Source organism: Xyrauchen texanus, chromosome 1, assembly GCF_025860055.1.
Source record: "Xyrauchen texanus isolate HMW12.3.18 chromosome 1, RBS_HiC_50CHRs, whole genome shotgun sequence".
Taxonomy (NCBI): Eukaryota; Metazoa; Chordata; class Actinopteri; order Cypriniformes; family Catostomidae; genus Xyrauchen; species Xyrauchen texanus.
The window spans coordinates 30,123,316-30,143,704 of NC_068276.1; the positions used below are offsets into that span (position 1 = coordinate 30,123,316).

Below are 20,389 nucleotides of genomic sequence, written 5' to 3' on the forward strand. Positions count from 1 at the left end.
AGATGCCGGACGCAAGTTAAGATGGGCAATGGCCTGTTTTCATAGATCAGAGGTATATTCGGTGCTCAAGAGAGACCCCTAGTGTCGCTTCTTCGACACAACATCGAAGTGAGCGACAGACGGGGAATCATGTTTACATGCATATTGTTTATGTTTTGTGGCTATACTTTTGAAAAGGTAAGTATTTTAACATTCACTAATTGGCCCCATTTAATTTCATTGCAAGTGCCTCACTGTAACTCAGATTTTTTTTAAACATACCAGTATACAGTATAGCACAATTTTTTTTATTCTTGCAGGCATTTTACTAGTGACGATTTTTTGTAGAGCTCTTAAAAGCATATATTTATTTGAATTTTATTGAATTTTTTTCTCTTATAAATTTTTTGGAAATTTGTTCCAGTCTGTTACCTTTAACCAGCTGGATTGTGCAGGGCTTGGGAAATTCTTGTGGTGCCATAAACTTATTAAGATGTAATTTTCATGTCACTGTTCAGTAGGTACATGACACATATTTTTGTTACTGAGTACCCATGATCAAACATGGCAGCATTCAGGTTACATATGCTTTCAGGGCTTGTGTCGGCAAAGCAATTGCCATTGCTATGATTGGGAATGCAAACAGATAGCTCTATACAGGTAGTCCTCTTAGCTTTATTACTTAATGGCAGTTCACAATGACAATATTCAATTGAGTTAGGCCTTGTTGTTGAAATAGTATACTGGAACTGAATCACATAGTGAATAGACAACACAAAAAGAAAGCACACAAGGGTATAGAATAAAGAATAGAGTTGAAGATTTCTTCTTAGGATAATAATTAGGTACAGCGCTTTTCATCAGCACTGACTGCACGCCTCTGAGTCCACAGCCATAGAAACTTAAGGTGTAATTATTGAGTCTTTACCCAGATATGCCCCATGGTTTTTCAGTTCTTCTGGGAACTCTTGTTCATATGAGGACTTTGGAGGAACCACTTTTCCCTGAAGAGTCTCCTTCAGCACAGCTCCATTCCAGTCATAAGCCCCCACAGCTCCCACTAAAATACCATCCTACAGACAGAACATATTACGGTAACATACACAATCACATAAAATTCAAGAAACTAACTATCAATTATCAAATAAAAAGGCATCAGAACACAAACTTCTGGCCTTTATATGGATGAATGTAGGTTTATTGTATTTTTAGTTTTTTTTAAACATTTCTGAGAGCATCTCTAGAAATAGTTAGTAGCTAATTACTATAAATTTGTGTTTGTTATAAGCGTTTGAAAGCTCTGGCACTGCATATGTCAAATCCACAAATGAATTATTAGTGTATTTCTTAAAGTAATATGGTTCAGAATTTTAAAAAGTATGAGAATAAGACATTGTACATTGTCTAGTTTATATAAATAGCAATATTATTGAACTCTTGGAGCTCTAATTAAGCACATAACACATATGTGGGTCTATTTTTAGGACATCATTTTTACATGAAGTGGAGGGACTTTTGATCTGCCACTCTAGGTATTCCTCAGTTAAGGTGGCTTCTATCATTTGAAGTGACTTTTAACATTAAGTTGAATATTTTTTTAAATGATAAGAGAATTTGCATCACTACCCCTAGAATGCAAATGTGGGTCCAATTGAACCCATATGTGTTTCCTATGGGATTCGATGCACTAAACACTGATATTATTTTTGTTATATATTGACTGTTTTCAGTTTCCATGTTTTATGTTATTCAATATATGTTAAATACCATATTCACGTTTATTTTTATGTGTAGCTTGCAAGTATAGAAAATTGTAATTCGGTCGATGCTTAAATCCATGCCGATTCTTATACCTATTACAGGGACAGTCCTCATGGAGCAACCTGAGGTTAGATGCAAGGGCACAATGATCATAGTTCCTAGACCACCTAGGACATTTGAACACCTAGTTCAATTGAGCACTCCAAACAGTCTAAGAGTGATTTAAAGTGTATATGTGAACAACACAAATTATCTCCCCTAAAAGGTCCCACAAACTAACCAAACCATGTTATCATGTTATTTCCTCCCTATTAAACCTAAGGTTGCCAATTTAGCTTCTTTGTCACTAGATTTAGTGACTTTTTGACTCCCAGCGAGTAAAGCTGCTCTCTCACTAAATGACTGCCAGACTATCTGAATCACTGTACTGCTCACATTACACAAAGTGTCGTCTTATCATAGCAGCACACATACTACACAACAGACTGCAGACGAGGTGTTCAAACTAGACTACAAGATCTTTGAAAGAAAAGATCTTTGATCAAGAGGCATCCACGGTCAAGTGAGAGTTCTTCAAACTAATCTAGATGCCGGACGCAAGTTAAGATGGGCAATGGCCTGTTTTCATAGATCAGAGGTATATTCGGTGCTCAAGAGAGACCCCTAGTGTCGCTTCTTCGACACAACATCGAAGTGAGCGACAGACGGGGAATCATGTTTACATGCATATTGTTTATGTTTTGTGGCTATACTTTTGAAAAGGTAAGTATTTTAACATTCACTAATTGGCCCCATTTAATTTCATTGCAAGTGCCTCACTGTAACTCAGATTTTTTTTAAACATACCAGTATACAGTATAGCACAATTTTTTTTTATTCTTGCAGGCATTTTACTAGTGACGATTTTTTGTAGAGCTCTTAAAAGCATATATTTATTTGAATTTTATTGAATTTTTTTCTCTTATAAATTTTTTGGAAATTTGTTCCAGTCTGTTACCTTTAACCAGCTGGATTGTGCAGGGCTTGGGAAATTCTTGTGGTGCCATAAACTTATTAAGATGTAATTTTCATGTCACTGTTCAGTAGGTACATGACACATATTTTTGTTACTGAGTACCCATGATCAAACATGGCAGCATTCAGGTTACATATGCTTTCAGGGCTTGTGTCGGCAAAGCAATTGCCATTGCTATGATTGGGAATGCAAACAGATAGCTCTATACAGGTAGTCCTCTTAGCTTTATTACCTCTTTATTTTTGTTATATATTGACTGTTTTCAGTTTCCATGTTTTATGTTATTCAATATATGTTAAATACCATATTCACGTTTATTTTTATGTGTAGCTTGCAAGTATAGAAAATTGTAATTCGGTCGATGCTTAAATCCATGCCGATTCTTATACCTATTACAGGGACAGTCCTCATGGAGCAACCTGAGGTTAGATGCAAGGGCACAATGATCATAGTTCCTAGACCACCTAGGACATTTGAACACCTAGTTCAATTGAGCACTCCAAACAGTCTAAGAGTGATTTAAAGTGTATATGTGAACAACACAAATTATCTCCCCTAAAAGGTCCCACAAACTAACCAAACCATGTTATCATGTTATTTCCTCCCTATTAAACCTAAGGTTGCCAATTTAGCTTCTTTGTCACTAGATTTAGTGACTTTTTGACTCCCAGCGAGTAAAGCTGCTCTCTCACTAAATGACTGCCAGACTATCTGAATCACTGTACTGCTCACATTACACAAAGTGTCGTCTTATCATAGCAGCACACATACTACACAACAGACTGCAGACGAGGTGTTCAAACTAGACTACAAGATCTTTGAAAGAAAAGATCTTTGATCAAGAGGCATCCACGGTCAAGTGAGAGTTCGGTAATTTCAAACAGTATCAGAGCCCTGGATTTAAAGTTTAAAAAATGTTAATTATCGAGTTGTTTCTTACATAAACATATCGATTCGCTTCATAAGACATTCAGTGATCAACTGGAGTCGCATGGATTACTTTTATGCTGCCTAAATGTGACTTTTGGACCGTCAAAGTGATGGCACCCGTTTACTTGCATTATAAGGACCTGACAGAGCTCTATCTTCTAAAAACCTTCATTTGTGTTCTGCTGAAGAACGAAAATCATACACATCTGGGATGGCATCAGGGTAAGTGAAAATTGAGAGAATTGTTTGGGTGAACTATAACTTTAAAGACCTGTATAGCGACTAAGAACAATTTTAACGACTTCTGTATTCTGCTTTAGTGACATTCTTCCACATCTGATGAAATAAAAAACATTAGCTCTATCATGAATGATCTCATCTCATTAATTTTTCTCTGTGTTGTAGTGCACCTCGATGATTGGTTCCTGGGCCCACGGCGCCACTTGCAGCCACACCCCGCCACAGTTCTTTTATTCCTGGAAGTGCATGAGGAGCTGACAAGGTCATGGACGGCACCTTTTACTGCCTTTTCTTTCGTCTCCCCTGCCCTCACTACCCTCGATGGTGGGGTGGCCAAGGGATACTCTGCGATGTCCCCAGTGGTAGGGATGCACCGAATTTTTTCCACCAAATATTTTTTGTTTTGGCCGAAAGAGAAAAAAGGCCAAAAATATGAGCCGAAAATATATGCCTCCCCGCCCCTCAGTGCTCAGGTTTCACTCTCGATTGATCTAGCCATTATCCGGCGCTACCACGCAAAGGCCGATATGAGCTGCATGGAAATATTTCAAAGCAGTACCGCCACTCCCTACATGCATAATATGCAGTCTGCGTAGGGCACCGACTCCCTAGAGGGGCTCCATCTTACCCTAGGAGGGCACCAGAAAGTCCACCGGGTGCCCTTACTCGCACGTTATATGTTATTCAAGGACCTGAAAGCAGTTGCAGAACACAGACGATCGTTTCACGCTCATATCACGCGAATGCGACAATCCTTTTGACTTTTGGTTCTGCACTGTTATTTTGCACAATTTTATATTAAAGTGAAAATACGTTTACATAAACAGAATAGAGGCCCTCTGCCATTCTGTGTTTTGCCTGTTGTTTTCATAAAAATTTCTGTGTAGCATATTTAAACTTTTTGTATTTGCAAGATGCTAGCCTAGAGCTGCTAAGTTCATTACTTGACTGTTGTTTTGTATATCATTATAGTTTTCTTGAACATTGCTGTGGCAGCTCGGAGTAGGCTACAGGACCGGGTGTGTAGGATCACGACCCAGTCCCGCCCTCTGCCCTGCCACAATTACATTATTTGGATAATTGGTAAAAAAAAAAACATTTTGAGTAAAGAATAATATATTTAATATTGTTTTAATATATTTTCTGTCCAATTTTGGTGCATTGCTTTCAATAAAACTGGTTAGTTTTATTGGTTTGTAGTTTTTCAATTCAGATTCATTAAATTAATTAAATTAAAAAGTATAATATTAATACAAACACACCCACACCCAGACAGTTTGACGGACTGTGGGGACGATGTACCTCATCCCCCGTCCTCGACCGTTCCTCTGGTGGGTATCAAGAGCCAGGTAAATACTTTGAGGTCCCTCAACTCAGCACGGCCACAGAGCTCATTCCCCTTCAATGTGGCGCCTCTGGCTCTGCCCCGCCACGAGGTCCCACCCGCCGGTAATTCCGATGAGTTTGTCCCCTTGGTCCCCCTCACCCGGAGCTTTGACGCGTTGCTTGCACTCTCCAGCCAATCACGATGGCATGCCCATAACGTACGACTCTGCTACATGATTCAGTTCGCCAGGCACCCACCAAGGTTCAGCGGCATCCACTTCCCTTCGGTGAAGGGCGAGATAGAGCCTGCCACTCCGGCCGAGATGAAGAAAGGGTTTTATAGCCCCTACTTCATTGTACCTGAAGAAAGGCAGTGGGTTGCGGCCAATCTCGAACCAGCGAGTACTGAAGATTGTTTTGCGGCGGTAGACCTGAAGGACTCATACTTCTACATCTTGATTCTACCTCGACGCAGACCCTTCCTGCCACTTGAGCTTGAGGCTTGGGCGTACCAGTACAAGCTCCTCCCTTTCGGCCTGTCCCTGCTCCCTCGCAACTTCACGAAGGACGCAGAGGCAGCTCTTGCCCCGTTAAGGGAAGTGGGCTTTGGGTCAACGAAGAAAAGAGCAAGCCCCTCCCAGTTCGAAGCATCTCTTTTTCCGGCTTTGAGTTGGACTCAAGTCTCGATGACGGTGTGCCTCATGAACGTGTGCATAGAGTCAGTGCTGACCTGTTTGAAGGCATTCAGACAGAAAACAGTAGTTCCACTTAAATTGTTTCAGAGGCTCCTGGGGCATATGGCGTCCTCAGCGGTGGCCACACAGCTCTGGTTGATGCATATGAGACCGCTTCGGCACTGGCTCCAGACTCGAGTCCCGAGATGGGCATGGCGCCGCGGGACACATCGTGTGGCCATCACGCCGGTCTGGCACTGCCTCTTCAGCCCTTGGACCGACATCACATTTCTATGGGCATGAGTCCCCCTAGAGCAGGTCTCCAGGTGCGTTGTGGTTATGACGGATGGGGAAAGGGATGAGGCGCTGTATGTAATGGGCACGCAGCCACCGGCTCCTGAACGTGCCCACGGCCACGTTGACATGTCAACAGCCTCGAGATGTTGAAAAATACTGCTCACCCTGCGGAGGTTCCGGCCATTGATCCAGGGCAAGCACGTGTTTGTTCGGACAGACAACACGGCAACGGTGACATATATCGACCGTCAAGTCGGCTTATGCTCCTGTTGTATGTCACAAATCGCCCGCCGTCTCCTCCTCTGGAGACAGCAATACCTCAAGTTGCTGCGAGCCACTCACATCCCGGGCGACCACAACACTGCAGTGGATGAGCTGCAATGATATGTAACCCACAGGGGAGAGTGGAGACTGACCACGAGTCACCAGTGCGCTGACCACAAGGCACACCTGCCTGAGGTCTGCCTGTCTTTATATGATTAAATATACTAAAAGCTGTGAGTAAGGCTCAGGAAGCTGTTATAAGATTCTATTTTAAGTAGCAAATTAAGATAATGCTTATTCAAAATAACTGCTTCAAAAAAGGTTGCATTATTTCTTGATCATTTCAATCACATTTGACATTTCATAACGTCTCAAGTTTTCTATAAACAAATGAATCTCTATTGTGATCAGATCATTAAAATTAATAATTATTCTTGATTGCCTCACTTTAACCTGATCTCAAATTAAACTCATCTCTAGGGACTGTATCAGGTGAGTGGCTTTTCTGAGTGCTCAACACAGATATAGTAATGTACTGTATGTGCAATTTAATGGAAGTTGGTCTACTGGACAAATTGGCATTGTAAAAAATGCAATCAATGAAATTGTAGAATGACTGTTTTGTATGTCTTTGTAATGACTTTACATTGCTATGATATAAAAAAAATGGTGTGTGTGTGTGTGTGTACAATCCATACAATGCAAGTGTCATGTCTAGATGTGTTTTTGTTCATGTTTTGTTCATGTATTTTATTTTGGAATTCTAGTTCCTGTTTCATGTCATGTGATTTCATGTTCCCTTTATAAAAAGCTTCACTTTGATGCTGCGCTGCTAAGCGCTACGGGGAACAACTCTAGCTGTGAACCGAGCTGAAATAGTGTGTGTAACACGTCAATGAACATTGATCGGAATGAATAGCCTCGGCTGATGTAATCATTAGATGCACCTGCGGCCAGGTTATAAATGGATACGTCACCAGGTATCGTCAGAAACTCTTTTTTCAGAGCGATTCTGTTTCTGTGTGGTTCACAAACCCTGTCAAAACTTTCTTTCCTCTGTTAGAAGTTAGAATCAGTTAGGTAGTGTGCAGTGAACGTTGTTCTCTTTTCTCTTCTGTTTAGAAAATATTATATATATATATTTCTAAAAAAGAAAGAAAAAAAAAGAGAGAATGACTGAAAGCCGCAAACGGTGCGTGTTCCCCTCTTCTCGCTCTATAGCTGAAGACGACACACATCAGTTTTTGCTGTTTGTTTGGGGGTAAGAGCACACTGCTCTCGCGTTGCAGCAGGGCGGGTGCGAGCACTGCGATTTGCTTTAACAGGCAGAGTGCGTCGTGCTCGCCTCGCTTGCTTCCGGGAGTCAGCACTCACGAAAAAAAAAGATAGTTCGTGGGGCTCTTGCATGGATTTGGCTGAGGAGCAAGAGACGGGTTGTTCCCTTTCTCTCACTTTCTCCCCAAACCCAGCTGGTCCTTCACATGATCTCGAAGCGCGTTCCGACGCTTCTTCAGATCATGAGGTGGATCGCGATTCTCTTCCCGTCTCCGAGCTTTCCGTCCGCGATAGAAAATCTACGGAGGAATTGCTCGATGTTGTTACTCATGCGGTTGCCAGATTGGACTGGCCATGCGAAAAAGAGACCCCCAAACGCTCCAAATTAGGGGATAGATTTTATCTTCCAGTCGAAGAAAGGGAACGGGGACAGGGATTGGGGACAGTCTCACCGCCCTCGCCAGCCCCCGAAGCAAGACCCAAGAGAAAACCCTGACGGTCTTGCGCCTAGATTAGGGGGTAGCTCCCCTCGGGACAGGGCGCGTGCTTCACTTCACCCCTCCCGGTACCCCCTCGAAGCCCCTCCATTCCCGCCACCTCTTGGTGTTTCGGGTTGCAGAGCCTTCCGTCAAAATTGGGTGTTTTCGCTGTGGGTCTTATAAGGGCGTCAGGATTTAATTCACTCACCGTTTTTCCGTGTTTCAACGGAGTGTTCTCACTACCGTGAACCGGATTTCTTTTTATGTAAAAACAAAAAACTCAATCTCCTGGTTAAAGGGGCCATGGTATGTGTTCCCCTTCCAGAGAGAGAGTTAGGTTATTACACTAAATACTTCCCTTTTCCCATGGAGGGTGAGGGGTGGCGTCTGGCTTAGATCTTAAAGCTTGAACTACCCGTGGGTGTTCAAGTCCAAGATGATGCCTGTCAAGACGGTCATGTCTCAAGCCCTACAACTCATTTGGCTGGTCACCATCGATCTTATGATGCACTTCTATACTTCATAAAGAAGTTCTGCCACAACATGGAAAGTTCCTGAGGTTCACTTCCGGGGGCGAAGTCTTCCAGGGTCAGGTTCTTTCACTCAGCCTAGCCCTTTTTACCCGCACATCCACAATGCATGATGTAGCGCTGGCTCCTTGCGACTCCGGGGCATCTGCATTCTGAATTATGTAGACACCTGGCTGATCCTAGCGCAGTTCCAGGAACTGGCAGTTCAGCACAGGGACATCATCTTAGCGCATCTGTTTCTCTGGGGTTGAGGCTCAACGCCAAGAAAAGCGTCTTCTCTCCCACTCAGAACATTGTCTATCGGGCATTCGTATGGAGTTCAATCACAATGCGGGCACAACTGTCTCCCGCTAGGATTGAGTCCATTCAGATCACCCTGAGCAAAGTCAGGCTAGGTCAAGGTTGCACTGTTATCAGTATCAACGATTTCCAGGTCTCAGGGCGAACGCATCCTCGGTGATCCCTCTGGACCTTCTGCTCATGAGACCGTTTTTGTTGGGGCCAAAAGCCCCAGGGGATTTCTTTCAAGGGCCGAAACCCCTAGGCTAAAAAGGGTTAAGCGCCTCAGGCTTCATTCCCTTTCTATGTGGTTCAGACCCCGGTTTTCTGCCTTGGGACCCACTCTGGGTGCGTCTTGTTGTCGCAGACTGCTCACGACAGACACCTCCCTGACGGGCAGGGTAGCGGCCTTAAGTGGTCGTCCAGCTTAAGGGGATAGGAGGGTCGTCAGCTCGGTTGTCGCAGTCACTGTCTCGGGTTGATGGCTGTATTTCTGGCCCTGAAATACCTCCTCCTGAGGCTGCCATGTCTTGGTGCGGGTGGACAATACAGCGGTACCCTCTTACATAAATCATCAAGGAGACCCACGTTCTTGTCAGCTGTATTTCTGACACGTCGGATTCTCCTTAGGGCCCATGGTAAGCTCCTGTCACTCAGGTCAGTTATATCCCTGGATGCCCGTATACGGGAGCATATTTACGGTCCAGACAGAAAATACCAACGGGGGAGTTAAGAACTCCACCCTAAGGTAGTAGTTGCCCAGAGTTCTCCAGCAAGGGTTTTTGCCTCTTACTGATAGCACCGCGCTGGCCGAACAGGGCTTGGTTCTCGGAGCTAATCGCTTCCCTCGACGGCTCGCCTTGGGCGATTCCGAACAGGAAGGATCTTCTATCTCAGGCACAGGGCAATATTTCATCCCTGCCCCGAATTGTGGAATCTTTCATGTTTGGCCCCAAAGGGTACCAACTGAGGGACACAGGGCTTTCTCCTGAGGTTATCGAGACCTTTTTAAATGCTGGGCTTTTTCCACTTGGAACAAGTTTGGGTGAGATCTTGGGGCAGAAGAGGACCTCTTCACCTCTATGAATAGCGCAATGTCTCCTCTACTTCTCCCTGAAATCACCCAGCCCCCTTGGGTCTGGACGTTAAGACACATACATGACCCAGAATGCTTCTGTATGCATTTCTTTCCCCGGTTTCTCTGCTCCCAGGAGTCTTGGCGATGTTCACCAGCAAGGGTCTTGCCTCCTTTTAATGGCGCTGCGCTGACCGAACAGGATATGTTTCTCGGAGCTAATTCCTCTCCTCGACGGCTCACCTTGGGCGATTCCGAAAAGGGAGGACCTTCTCATCCTTGGCCCGAATTGTGAAACCTTTCATGTTTGGTCCCTAAGGGTACCAAATGAGGTTCACAGGGTTTTCTCTTGAGATTATCGAGACCATTTCAAGTGCTAGGGCTCCCTCCTCTTGGAACCGATCTGGGTAGATTTTACAGGGCAGAAGAGGACCTATTCGCCTCTGTTGATAGCGCAATGTCCCCCCCGGGAGGGGCTGATCGTAGTAACGCATACATAGCACAAATGCGCCTGCATGCATTTCTTTCTACTAAAGTTCTTATTACAGAACCAGCTTACTGCCAGTTTGCTTCAGTTCTGGATTTTCTGTAGAAAGAACTGTCAGCGGGCACTTGCCTCGCCACTGCCAGGTTCTATGTGGCCACTGCGGTTTGCCACGGCTTGGTGGGCGGGGTGCCCTCAAAGAGGCATCCTCATTATTGCCCGGGCCTACGAGGCGCGCGGTCAAGCTTCGCCAGTAGGTTTTAGGGCACACTCTATCAGAGGGCTCTCCTCTTCTAAAACATTGGCTAGAGGTCTCCCTCTGCAGCAAGTTTGTGATGCGTTAGGTTGTCCTCTCCGCACACATTCATTAGATTTTTATAGTTTGGATGTTTTGCCACTCCGGGCTCTTATGCCCTTGAGTCGACATCTCAAGCTCATGTCTGGACAAGTTTGTGATGCGGCAGGCTGGTCCTCTCCACTCACATTCATCAGTTTTTATGACAAGTTTGTGTTATGATAGGGTTCTCTTCGCACACATTCATCAAACTTTATGGGTTAGATGCTTTGCTACTCCGGACTCTTATGTCCTTGAGTCGAAATCTCAGCCCATGCCTAAACAAGTTTGTGATGCGGCAGGTTGTCCTCTCCGCACACATTCATTGGACTTTTTTAGTTTGGATGTTCTGCACTCCGGGCTCTTATGCCCTTGAGTCAACATCTCAGCTCATACCTGAACAAGTTTGTGATGCGGCAGGCTGGTCCTCTCCGCTCAATTCATCAGTTTTTATGACAAGTTTGTGTTGCGATAGGGTTCTCTTCGCACACATTCATCGAACTTTATGGGTTAGATGCTTTGCTACTCCGGACTCTTATGCCCTTGAGTCGACATCTCAGCTCATGCCTGAACAAGTTTGTGATGCGGCAGGCTGGTCCTCTCCGCTCACATTCATCAGTTTTTATGACAAGTTTGTGTTGCGATAGGATTCTCTTTGCACACATTCATCGAACTTTATGGGTTAGATGCTTTGCTACTCTGGGCTCTTATGCCCTTGAGTCGACATCTCAGCTCATGCCTGAACAAGTTTGTGATGCGGCAGGCTGGTCCTCTCCACTCACATTCATCAGTTTTATGACAAGTTTGTGTTGCGATAGGGTTCTCTTCGCACACATTCATCGAACTTTATGGGTTAGATGCTTTGCTACTCCGGGCTCTTATGCCCTTGAGTCGACATCTCAGCTCATGCCTGAACAAGTTTGTGATGCGGCAGGCTGGTCCTCTCCGCACACATTCATCAAAATTGAAAGGTTTAGATGTTTATGCTACTCCGGGCTCTTATGCCCTTGAGTCGACATCTCAAGCTCATTTCTGAGACCTCTTGCATTTTTGTGAGTACACTGCACAACCGTAGGGGTCCGGATAGCCCCAAGTGCGGGTATTGCGTTCCCCGTAGTGCTTAGCAGCGCAGCATCAAAGTGAAGCTTTTTGTAAAGGGAACGTCTCGGGTTACATGTGTAATCCTTGTTCCCTGAAAAAAGCGGAACGAGATGCTGCGCTGCTTTGCCGCACTGGGACGTCCCAGGACTGCTATCTGAAGTCACTTGGTGACGTATCCATTTATAGCCTGGCCGCAGGTGCATCTAATGATTACATCAGCCGAGGCTATAAATTCCGGTCAATGTTCACTGACGTGTTACACACATTATTTCAGCTCGGTTCACAGCTAGAGTTGTTCCCCGTAGCGCTTAGCAGCGCAGCATCTCGTTCCGCTTTTTTCAGGGAACAAGGGTTACACAGACGTTTCCCTCCATGTTCATGTGTCTTGTTTTCATTGGTTTATTGTCTTATGAGTTCTAGTTTGTCATTGGTTTAAGGTTATTAGTCTTGTTATCTTGTTGTTATTGTTCTGTCTGTTTATTGGTTTTCTTGTTATTGTTTTACCCAATGTCTGTGTATTTAAGCCCTCATGTTTGCCATTGTCTCTTGTCAAATATTGTTAATGTAACAATTTTTGTTAGTCAAGTCATAGTCTAGTTAAGTCTAGTTCATGTTCATTTCTCATGTTGATTTACGGTTGTTTGGATTTCACATTGTTTTTAATAAACTGCACTTGGGTTCGTCACTCTGTCGTCAATGACTTCTCCATTGCCACCATCAGCGTCTTTTCAGCAAGTCAATGGGGTCTCATTCTCTAATAAACATGACAAGGAGACTGATAATGACAAGCTTTATAGTGAATAAGGAGTTACATTTTGGTCTTCTACTTACCCAAACCTGATTGTTTCACTTCAGAAGACATGGATTTAACCACCTATTGGTCATATGGATTGCCTTTGCTGCCTTAATGTCCTTTTTGGAGATTTAAAATGTTGGACCCCATTGACTTGAATTGTATGGATATTAATACATCATAAATCTGTGAAAATATCTTTGTTTGAGTTCCACTAAAGAAATAAAGTAATATGAGTTTGAGACAGCATAAAGGTGATTAAATGATGAGAGAATTAATTAAACCTGGAAGCATCCCTCTAGAAAAAAACATCTGTTTATTTTTTATTAATTTTTTAAATTTAAGGTATGATTTTCTCAGAGTGCAAACATTCTTTCCAACAACTTATCCCTCCTTTCAATCCTCAAGTTGCTTTTGTAGCATGTGCTGTCCCAGACATCCAGAGGCCTGATGAATTGGAATTCCAGTCATCCCACCAGCCATCTGGAGTTTTCCTATCTGTATTTTCCACAAAAATGTGAAAAGACTATATACTGTATTTATAATTCCTACAGCAGGTTATGCTTGCCTTCAGGGGATGAAGTGGAATAACTGAGTGGTTGCATCAACAAACCGTGCAGCCAGGATCATTATGATTAGTGTTGCAGTTGGGAGCAATCTTGGATGCATGCTGACCCACCAGGTACAGTTTGGGCTGAGATTTGGACAGAGTGGCAGACGGCCCACCAGAACAAGCAGGTACAGTACGGGAGTATCATTTGCACTGAGTCTGCACTGGAGGACAAGCCAGCTTTGTCAAACTTACTCTGATATCAGCTCTGGGTTCAAGACAGAATTTTCTTCTCCCTTGCTCCTCCACACTTCTCACCACAATAATCCCTTCCCTGAGAAACTCTGAGCCTTTTCTTATTGTCTTTGGAATAAGAATCAGTAAGAGGCTTGTTTGAATTATCAGGGAGGGGTCTTATCTTCTCACCATTGTCAAGGTATGATATATTTGGTGTATCATATTACTGGCATCAAAATACTGTATATAGATGACCAAATATGGAGAAGAAAATAAATCAGAAAGTTCAAGAAGAGAGAAAGACGGAAAGATACGTTTTTAGTTCAAAGAAAGTAAACCAAATGAAAATTCATAGAATACAGTAAGTGTGACCTTTGGTTCACACAAAGCAGGTCTTAATCTTATCTCACCAACCATTTTTCTTCCACTGAAAAAGAAGACATGGAAAACGGCTCTGCACATTTTAGGAACAAAGTAGATACAGTAGACTCACCTCCACTATGTGTGTGGAGAAGCCAGCCTGAGACATCTGGAGACCAAATGCTGTCCCATTCTTGCTAGTCCCTGCGGACAAAGACAAAATGAAAACACAGTACAGCAAAAGAGTCCACCATCACGTTAACATGGAACTTTGAAATTAGAAGTAGATTTCAGCAGTCTTAAAGAGCAAGAGTTCTGACAAAGAGCATATTTCAAAGAGATGTAGTATAAATTCTAAGATTTGGTCCATTGAGATTTACAGTGCAGTGCTGTGCAGATATGTGCTGTTAAAGTTTTATAGGCTGAAATTTTCGGCTGTGTTACAGATATGATACAATGCTGTGTGTTTTGGTACAAATCTCCTACCCTCTAAACTGAAGATCCTCTCTCCCAGAGCATCCACAATATCCTTCAATGCTGCCTCATCTGTCACATTAAAAAAATGCTTATCATCAGGATCGCTAGCGATGTACTTGATCTCATTGAGGAAAGCTTCAGGGTTGATGCCTCTGCGATTATAGTAGCCCAGAACCTGTTGTGTGAAAAGGCCTCAAGAATCAGTTAGCCATAAGAGAGCGTCCATCATCAAACAAAATTCAGTCCTCCTGAGCACCTACACAAACCTACATTTTAAATGTAAAGCCCAGTAAGTAGGCTTTAGAGCATTGGACCCTTGTCGTCAATTTCACTGGTGTCAGCTACTAAATGTGGCCTCAAAGGTTTCCAGCCCAAGTGAATATGCCCATTTTACAATGGATCGCACCTCATCATCTCAGCATGAGACTGCACATCTGATCAATTGTAGACTAAAGAAAGTGCCAAAGAAAGAAAGCAGGGAAGAAAGAAGTGAAGTGAGCAAGGCAGGACTTACAGCGATGGCATATCGGGTAATGCCGTCCTTCTCACTGTCCTCGATGACCTGCTGTAGGTCAGGGCTGTCATGTGATTCACCATCAGTTATGACAATCATCACCTTTTTTGCTCCTTTTCTACCTCCCTTTTTAAAGGCCTGTGAGCTGAGGATAATAATGTATGTTTTGTAAATGTCATTGCTGGGCTCTGTTGACAAATATATGTACAGTAGAACATCACTGTGCTTGAAGCTTAAAAATGAGATGCTAGATGATTTTTCCAAATCATTGAAATTCCTGATTTTTATTGGCCAATTGTGGCATTCAGCAGTGACATATTATGAAATACTGACTTTTGTCCGTGGCAAAACTGTATAACTGAGTACAAGTTTCCAACATATCTGTGCCTGTTTACTGTCTCTTGGATGTATCTACAAGTAAGCCGATAAAATAATTTAAATTCAAATCAATACATATTAATTAAATAAGTAGGCATGTTATAAGTGGCATAATGTACAGTCAAATGGTCATTTTCTGTTACGTGTGCATAAATGTGTATGTTGTACCGTGCAACACTGATTCCCAATGCAGTGTTGGTTTCTTCCCCTCCTCGCTGGCCTATCTTACGGGCTGCTTTGACCACGTCCTCCACAGAGCGGAAGTCGTTCAGATTAAACTCAGTCACCACTTTTTCTCCATACTGCACCACTCCAACCTGCATAATTTAAAATGTGACAATGACATCATCCTCTTCACATGACAAATATGAAGATATTTTTCAGAAAGTTAAACACACCTGAATCTGTCCTGGCCCAACGTAAAACTTGCGGAGGATGTTTATAAGGAAATCTTGGACTTCATTCCAGGGGTATATTGAATTTGAACCATCCAGGACTATCACTATGTCCATGTATGTCTCACACCCTGATAGAGAAAATTATTGTTTAATGACTCAGAATTAGAATTGTTCTATTCAGAAGCAAATTGTAGGGATCCATCCAAAACAAGGTCTGTGATTCTCACACCAAAACAATGGTTGAATGTCTTTGCTCTTTTATTTATGAGCAGTCAAGACCATTTTCTTTTTAAAAAGATTAATTTCACCTTTTATTGCCTTTGACAGATCCAGACAACATTGGGGCCAAATTCAGCATAAAAATAAAATCCACAGTAAAAATGGAATGTGGAAAATTATAACAAAAACATCAGTACAGAAATCTGTCCTAGTTAAATCAAGTTGTACAGTAAGCAGGTGCATTATGCTTACTTTGGAAAGCAGGAGCAATTGTCCGGGAAAATTTGAAGCTGGCATTGACTCTGGAGCAAATTCCAGTGCTGTAGTATGAGCTGCCACATTCGTATGACCAAAGGGGACCACAAGCCTGTGATAGATCACAAATAAAACTAAGCACACCATTAATAAATTACTCACTGATTGGTGGGATAGTGAGATCATTGAAAAAACATTTTTTAGCTTTCCAAAGGTGTTAATTGTGATAAACACTTATGTAACTCAGTTCAATGGAAAGGAGGAGGCGAGAACCAGCTTGTCAATATAAATAATATTTTAATGAATAACTTAAACAAAAGACAAAAACACACACACATGACGGACATGTCCGTAAACAATCTCTATATCCTGCACCATATTCCGCAGTCGGGCTTTATCCCTCTCGAAGGCTTGATTAGCCTGATAAGGGACCGGGTGTGTAGAATCATGACCTGGCCCAGCCCTCCACCCTGCCACAACTTAACAATATTAATATGTTATGTTTAAATGTCAAAGTGCTAGATGAAGCACTTTGATAAAAATTACACTAGATGTGCGTTACAAACTCTAACTAGACAGCCAAACATAAAATCATATTTTTTCTAACTCACCACAAAGCTGTTATCTTTAGGGTTAGATGAAAGGGTCATTCCAAGTCTCATCTTATCCTTACGCTCAGAGACATTTGTCAAGGAGATCCTTCCTTAAGGGAAAAAATTGATGGAATTACAAACATGTGAGCAAAACAGACAAAAAGGCAGTAATCTGAACCTTTTTAGAACTAACTGTGACCACAGTCCATATGTGGCATATGCACTTTACACAGGGACTTCCTCTAATCATAAACATATTTTTTAATCCTGTCTAGACATCCCTAGCGTTATCTGCAATGTACATATGTTAAATGTTTGCATTTATACACTGCAATGCATTATCGAAACTGTCATAGTGGCTGTATGTACACACCATAAAGAACACAGACGCTACATTCGATTTGCTGTAAAACCCAGATGTGTACATGTAAATTCCATTAAGATCAGGAGAGCTTTTAAATGAATGAATGTGGTGCCCCCCTTTGCTTTTCACAAGGCATGTGGTAACACTTTCCCCAAACCACAATTCTGAGCCTTATTTAAGTGATTATTTAAGCTTTATAAAGTAATTGTTTGATGCTAGTGTAAAGGGAACAATGGAAAGGAGGAGGCGAGAACTGGCTTGACAATATAAATAATAGTTTATTAAAGAAATAAACCAAAAGACACAAACACACACATAGGATGGACAGCTGCCCGTAAATATTCTCTCTCTGTCGTACCACTGTCTGCAGTCGGCCCTTATCCCTCTCGAAGGCTTTATTAGCCTGATAAGGGACCAGGTGTGTAAAATCACGACCCGGACCCGCCCTCTGCCCTGTCACATTCCTCCCTCGTTCTCTCAGGCCGGGGATCCCCCGGCATGACATACACCCCCCCCCCCTTCCCTTGGGGAGGGCGTGCCTTATGTCCTATCTGCCGGCAGGTCATCCCCACCTTCCTGAATCTGGGAGGGGACAGGGGGAGGGAAACAATAATGAAAAATAGGGGGGTACTCCCTGTAACAGTGCAGCACCCCCCCAACAAAAAACACTGTCAAATTTAAAAGAGAGGGAAAAGGCCAACACGGAGTGGCAGTGGGAGAGAGAGAGAGAAAGAAAAAAAAAAACATACTCGCCGGTTCTCCGATACACTGTAGCTTGGTTCTCGCCCACTCCTCCACCCTCTAGTGGACGAGAGCCGTGCCTCCCCGGGTGGATCGTAGGCAGTCCTCCAGCCCCTGGCGGACGGAACGCCTCGCCGTGTTCTCGGGGAACAGAATGGGTCTCCCCCGCCCCAGCAGCGGTTCTCCCGCTCCAGGCGGTCGGCGGTCTCAGACCCCGCTGCATTTCAGCGGCTGGTAGGGGTTTCCTCTGCCCCTGGCAGCGGCCCTGACCGCTCAAGGCGGTCGGCTAGGAACCACTTCTCTCCTCGCGGTCGGCGACCAATTCCTCCGCTTCCAAGCGGCCAAGCTCCTCCATCCCTTGGAAGATGGCCGCGGCTGCTTCGTTGGGGTGGATGGTAGCGGTGAGAACTCCACTACGGCATATCCCTCCTCCTTCCTGGGTCTTCGGCACAAGTGTAAAGGGGCTTCAGGGGAAAGGAGGAGGCGAGAACCGGCTTGAAAATATAAATAATATTTTAATGTAAAACTGAAACCAAAAGACACAAACACACACATAGGACGGAGAGCTGCCCGTAAACATTCTCTCTCTGTCGCACCACTGTCCGCAGTCAGTCCTTATCCCTCTCGGAGGCTTGATTAGCCTGATAAGGAAACGGGTGTGTAAACCGGCCCCGCCCTCTGCCCTGTCACAGCTAGTAAATAATAACAGCTCATTTAAAAGTGCATTTACAAAAGTAATTATGCTATTTATTCTTCTAGTAATTAGAATCCAGAGTCACTATACCAAGATTGAGTTTGGTGCAGCTGGGCCCTCCAGATCTTCTGCTTAAGGGACATTTGTACACGTCTCCTGTCTGATGCTGCCCATTAGTTTCCAGTGGGGCTCCTACCAGTAACCTAGAAACATACACAATACAAACTTATAAATACTAACTTTGATATCTTACCACATTTGTCAGCCAGAAATCTAGTAAAATATATAAGCACAAAACAGGTGCAATAAGCAACAAATCCACTTCCCTATGAGTAATACAACAGTCAGAAGTCTGTTGATTTAAGCTCCCTCTGAAAACATTTAAATTAAATCAGAGGAAGTGAATCAACAAGAGATGGCAGATGAGTGGAATCTATTGGCAAAGCAATGTTTTAACAGGCTAAGTTGAATGTTGATGTCTAAGGTAATGTATCAATGGAAGCAGGCAGTGTAACTAGGTATGTGGGGCTCTGCTAAGAACTGTTTGTGTATGTGTTGAAATATGTGCACATGTATCCTATGGCTCAGACTAACTAAACACATTGCTCCATTAATGATGGCATGCTTTAAATGTAATACTGCTGCTGTAGAGAGCAATCAGGGACACACACATCATTCGGGTGCAGTAGCAGCCTGCACAGTAGGGAGCAGCCAGAAATTCTCATGTCTTTCGGAAGCATGCAGCTTTTAAAAGCAAAGTCTTCACTAAGTAGCCATAGTAGAGAACTCATTTAACTAGTCACAGATCACTAGAATACCAGGGATCCTGAAACACAGCACCATGTGTACTTTCAAATGTTTATGCAAGAGATAGAATTCTTTCATGCTGTCCATGGTCTCAAGGGAAAGAGAAAACCTACTTTTCTCCACATTTTCATGCAAGTGCTAGGCCAGGTCTTAAATGTACTTCAGGATTATATAATTTGTTTCATGACAAGCTCTTTTTTTTAAATGGTACCACAGACACGAGGTAGTATCATTGCATCAAACTCAAATTGTGTCAGTAAAACTACATTGAGCACGGGAAACAAATGACCATTCCCTGCAAAATGATACAGCTACAGTATTTTATGATCTATACTTTATTTGTCTGCTTTTTTAAAGAGTGGTTCTCTTGCAAAATGCTGCACTTTCTCAAGAGCAGTGCACTAGCTTTCACGTATTGTAACTTAGTGATAGTTCACAGCTCAAAGTACTGTAATACTAACTGATCTTAAACAGTAGGTTCTATTATTAACTCATTCTTTTAGAGCAAGCTGGGTTCAATTATTTTGAGCCTTGGCTTCTAAATCTTGAGGTCTCTGTTTCAAGCGTATACTGTATATAACGTATTCTGTAATATTTCTGTTAAATGAGACACTAAAAGATATTTAACAGGCACCATCACATCCTGCTAAACTGAAAAAATTTTTTTCATCACTTGGATCTCACACACGCCAATAATCACCAGATCTAAAGCTGATTCTGACAGGTGGTAAAGGTTAATGCTTTACACAGGAACAATACCCACTGAGGGATAGTGCGATTCAGAGGAGCGATATCTGATACTCGTTTATTACATATCCAGACCTTCATCAGTGTTCTACAACAGGTCAAGGGTCAACATCATGGGCCCCTTGACTTGAAAATATTTCTCTGTTTGGCCAGCTTCATTGTTGAAACATTCACACAAAATCTAGATCTCACTTTCCTGACAAATAGATTTTACACATT

General features: G+C 43.0%; 1 protein-coding gene across 1 annotated transcript in view; it reads right to left on the reverse strand.

Moving 5' to 3' along the window:
* LOC127619315 (integrin alpha-11-like) overlaps positions 1-20,389 on the reverse strand; it is a 112,276-nt gene that overhangs the window by 66,290 nt on the left and 25,597 nt on the right. The window contains exons 3-11 of the mRNA XM_052092226.1: positions 18,707-18,819; positions 16,836-16,927; positions 16,222-16,336; positions 15,751-15,878; positions 15,521-15,669; positions 14,975-15,119; positions 14,470-14,635; positions 14,117-14,187; positions 908-1,052 (exon numbers count right to left, since the gene is read on the reverse strand). Coding sequence (XP_051948186.1) covers positions 908-1,052; positions 14,117-14,187; positions 14,470-14,635; positions 14,975-15,119; positions 15,521-15,669; positions 15,751-15,878; positions 16,222-16,336; positions 16,836-16,927; positions 18,707-18,819 — 1,124 coding nt within the window. The remainder of the gene's footprint in view (positions 1-907; positions 1,053-14,116; positions 14,188-14,469; positions 14,636-14,974; positions 15,120-15,520; positions 15,670-15,750; positions 15,879-16,221; positions 16,337-16,835; positions 16,928-18,706; positions 18,820-20,389) is intronic.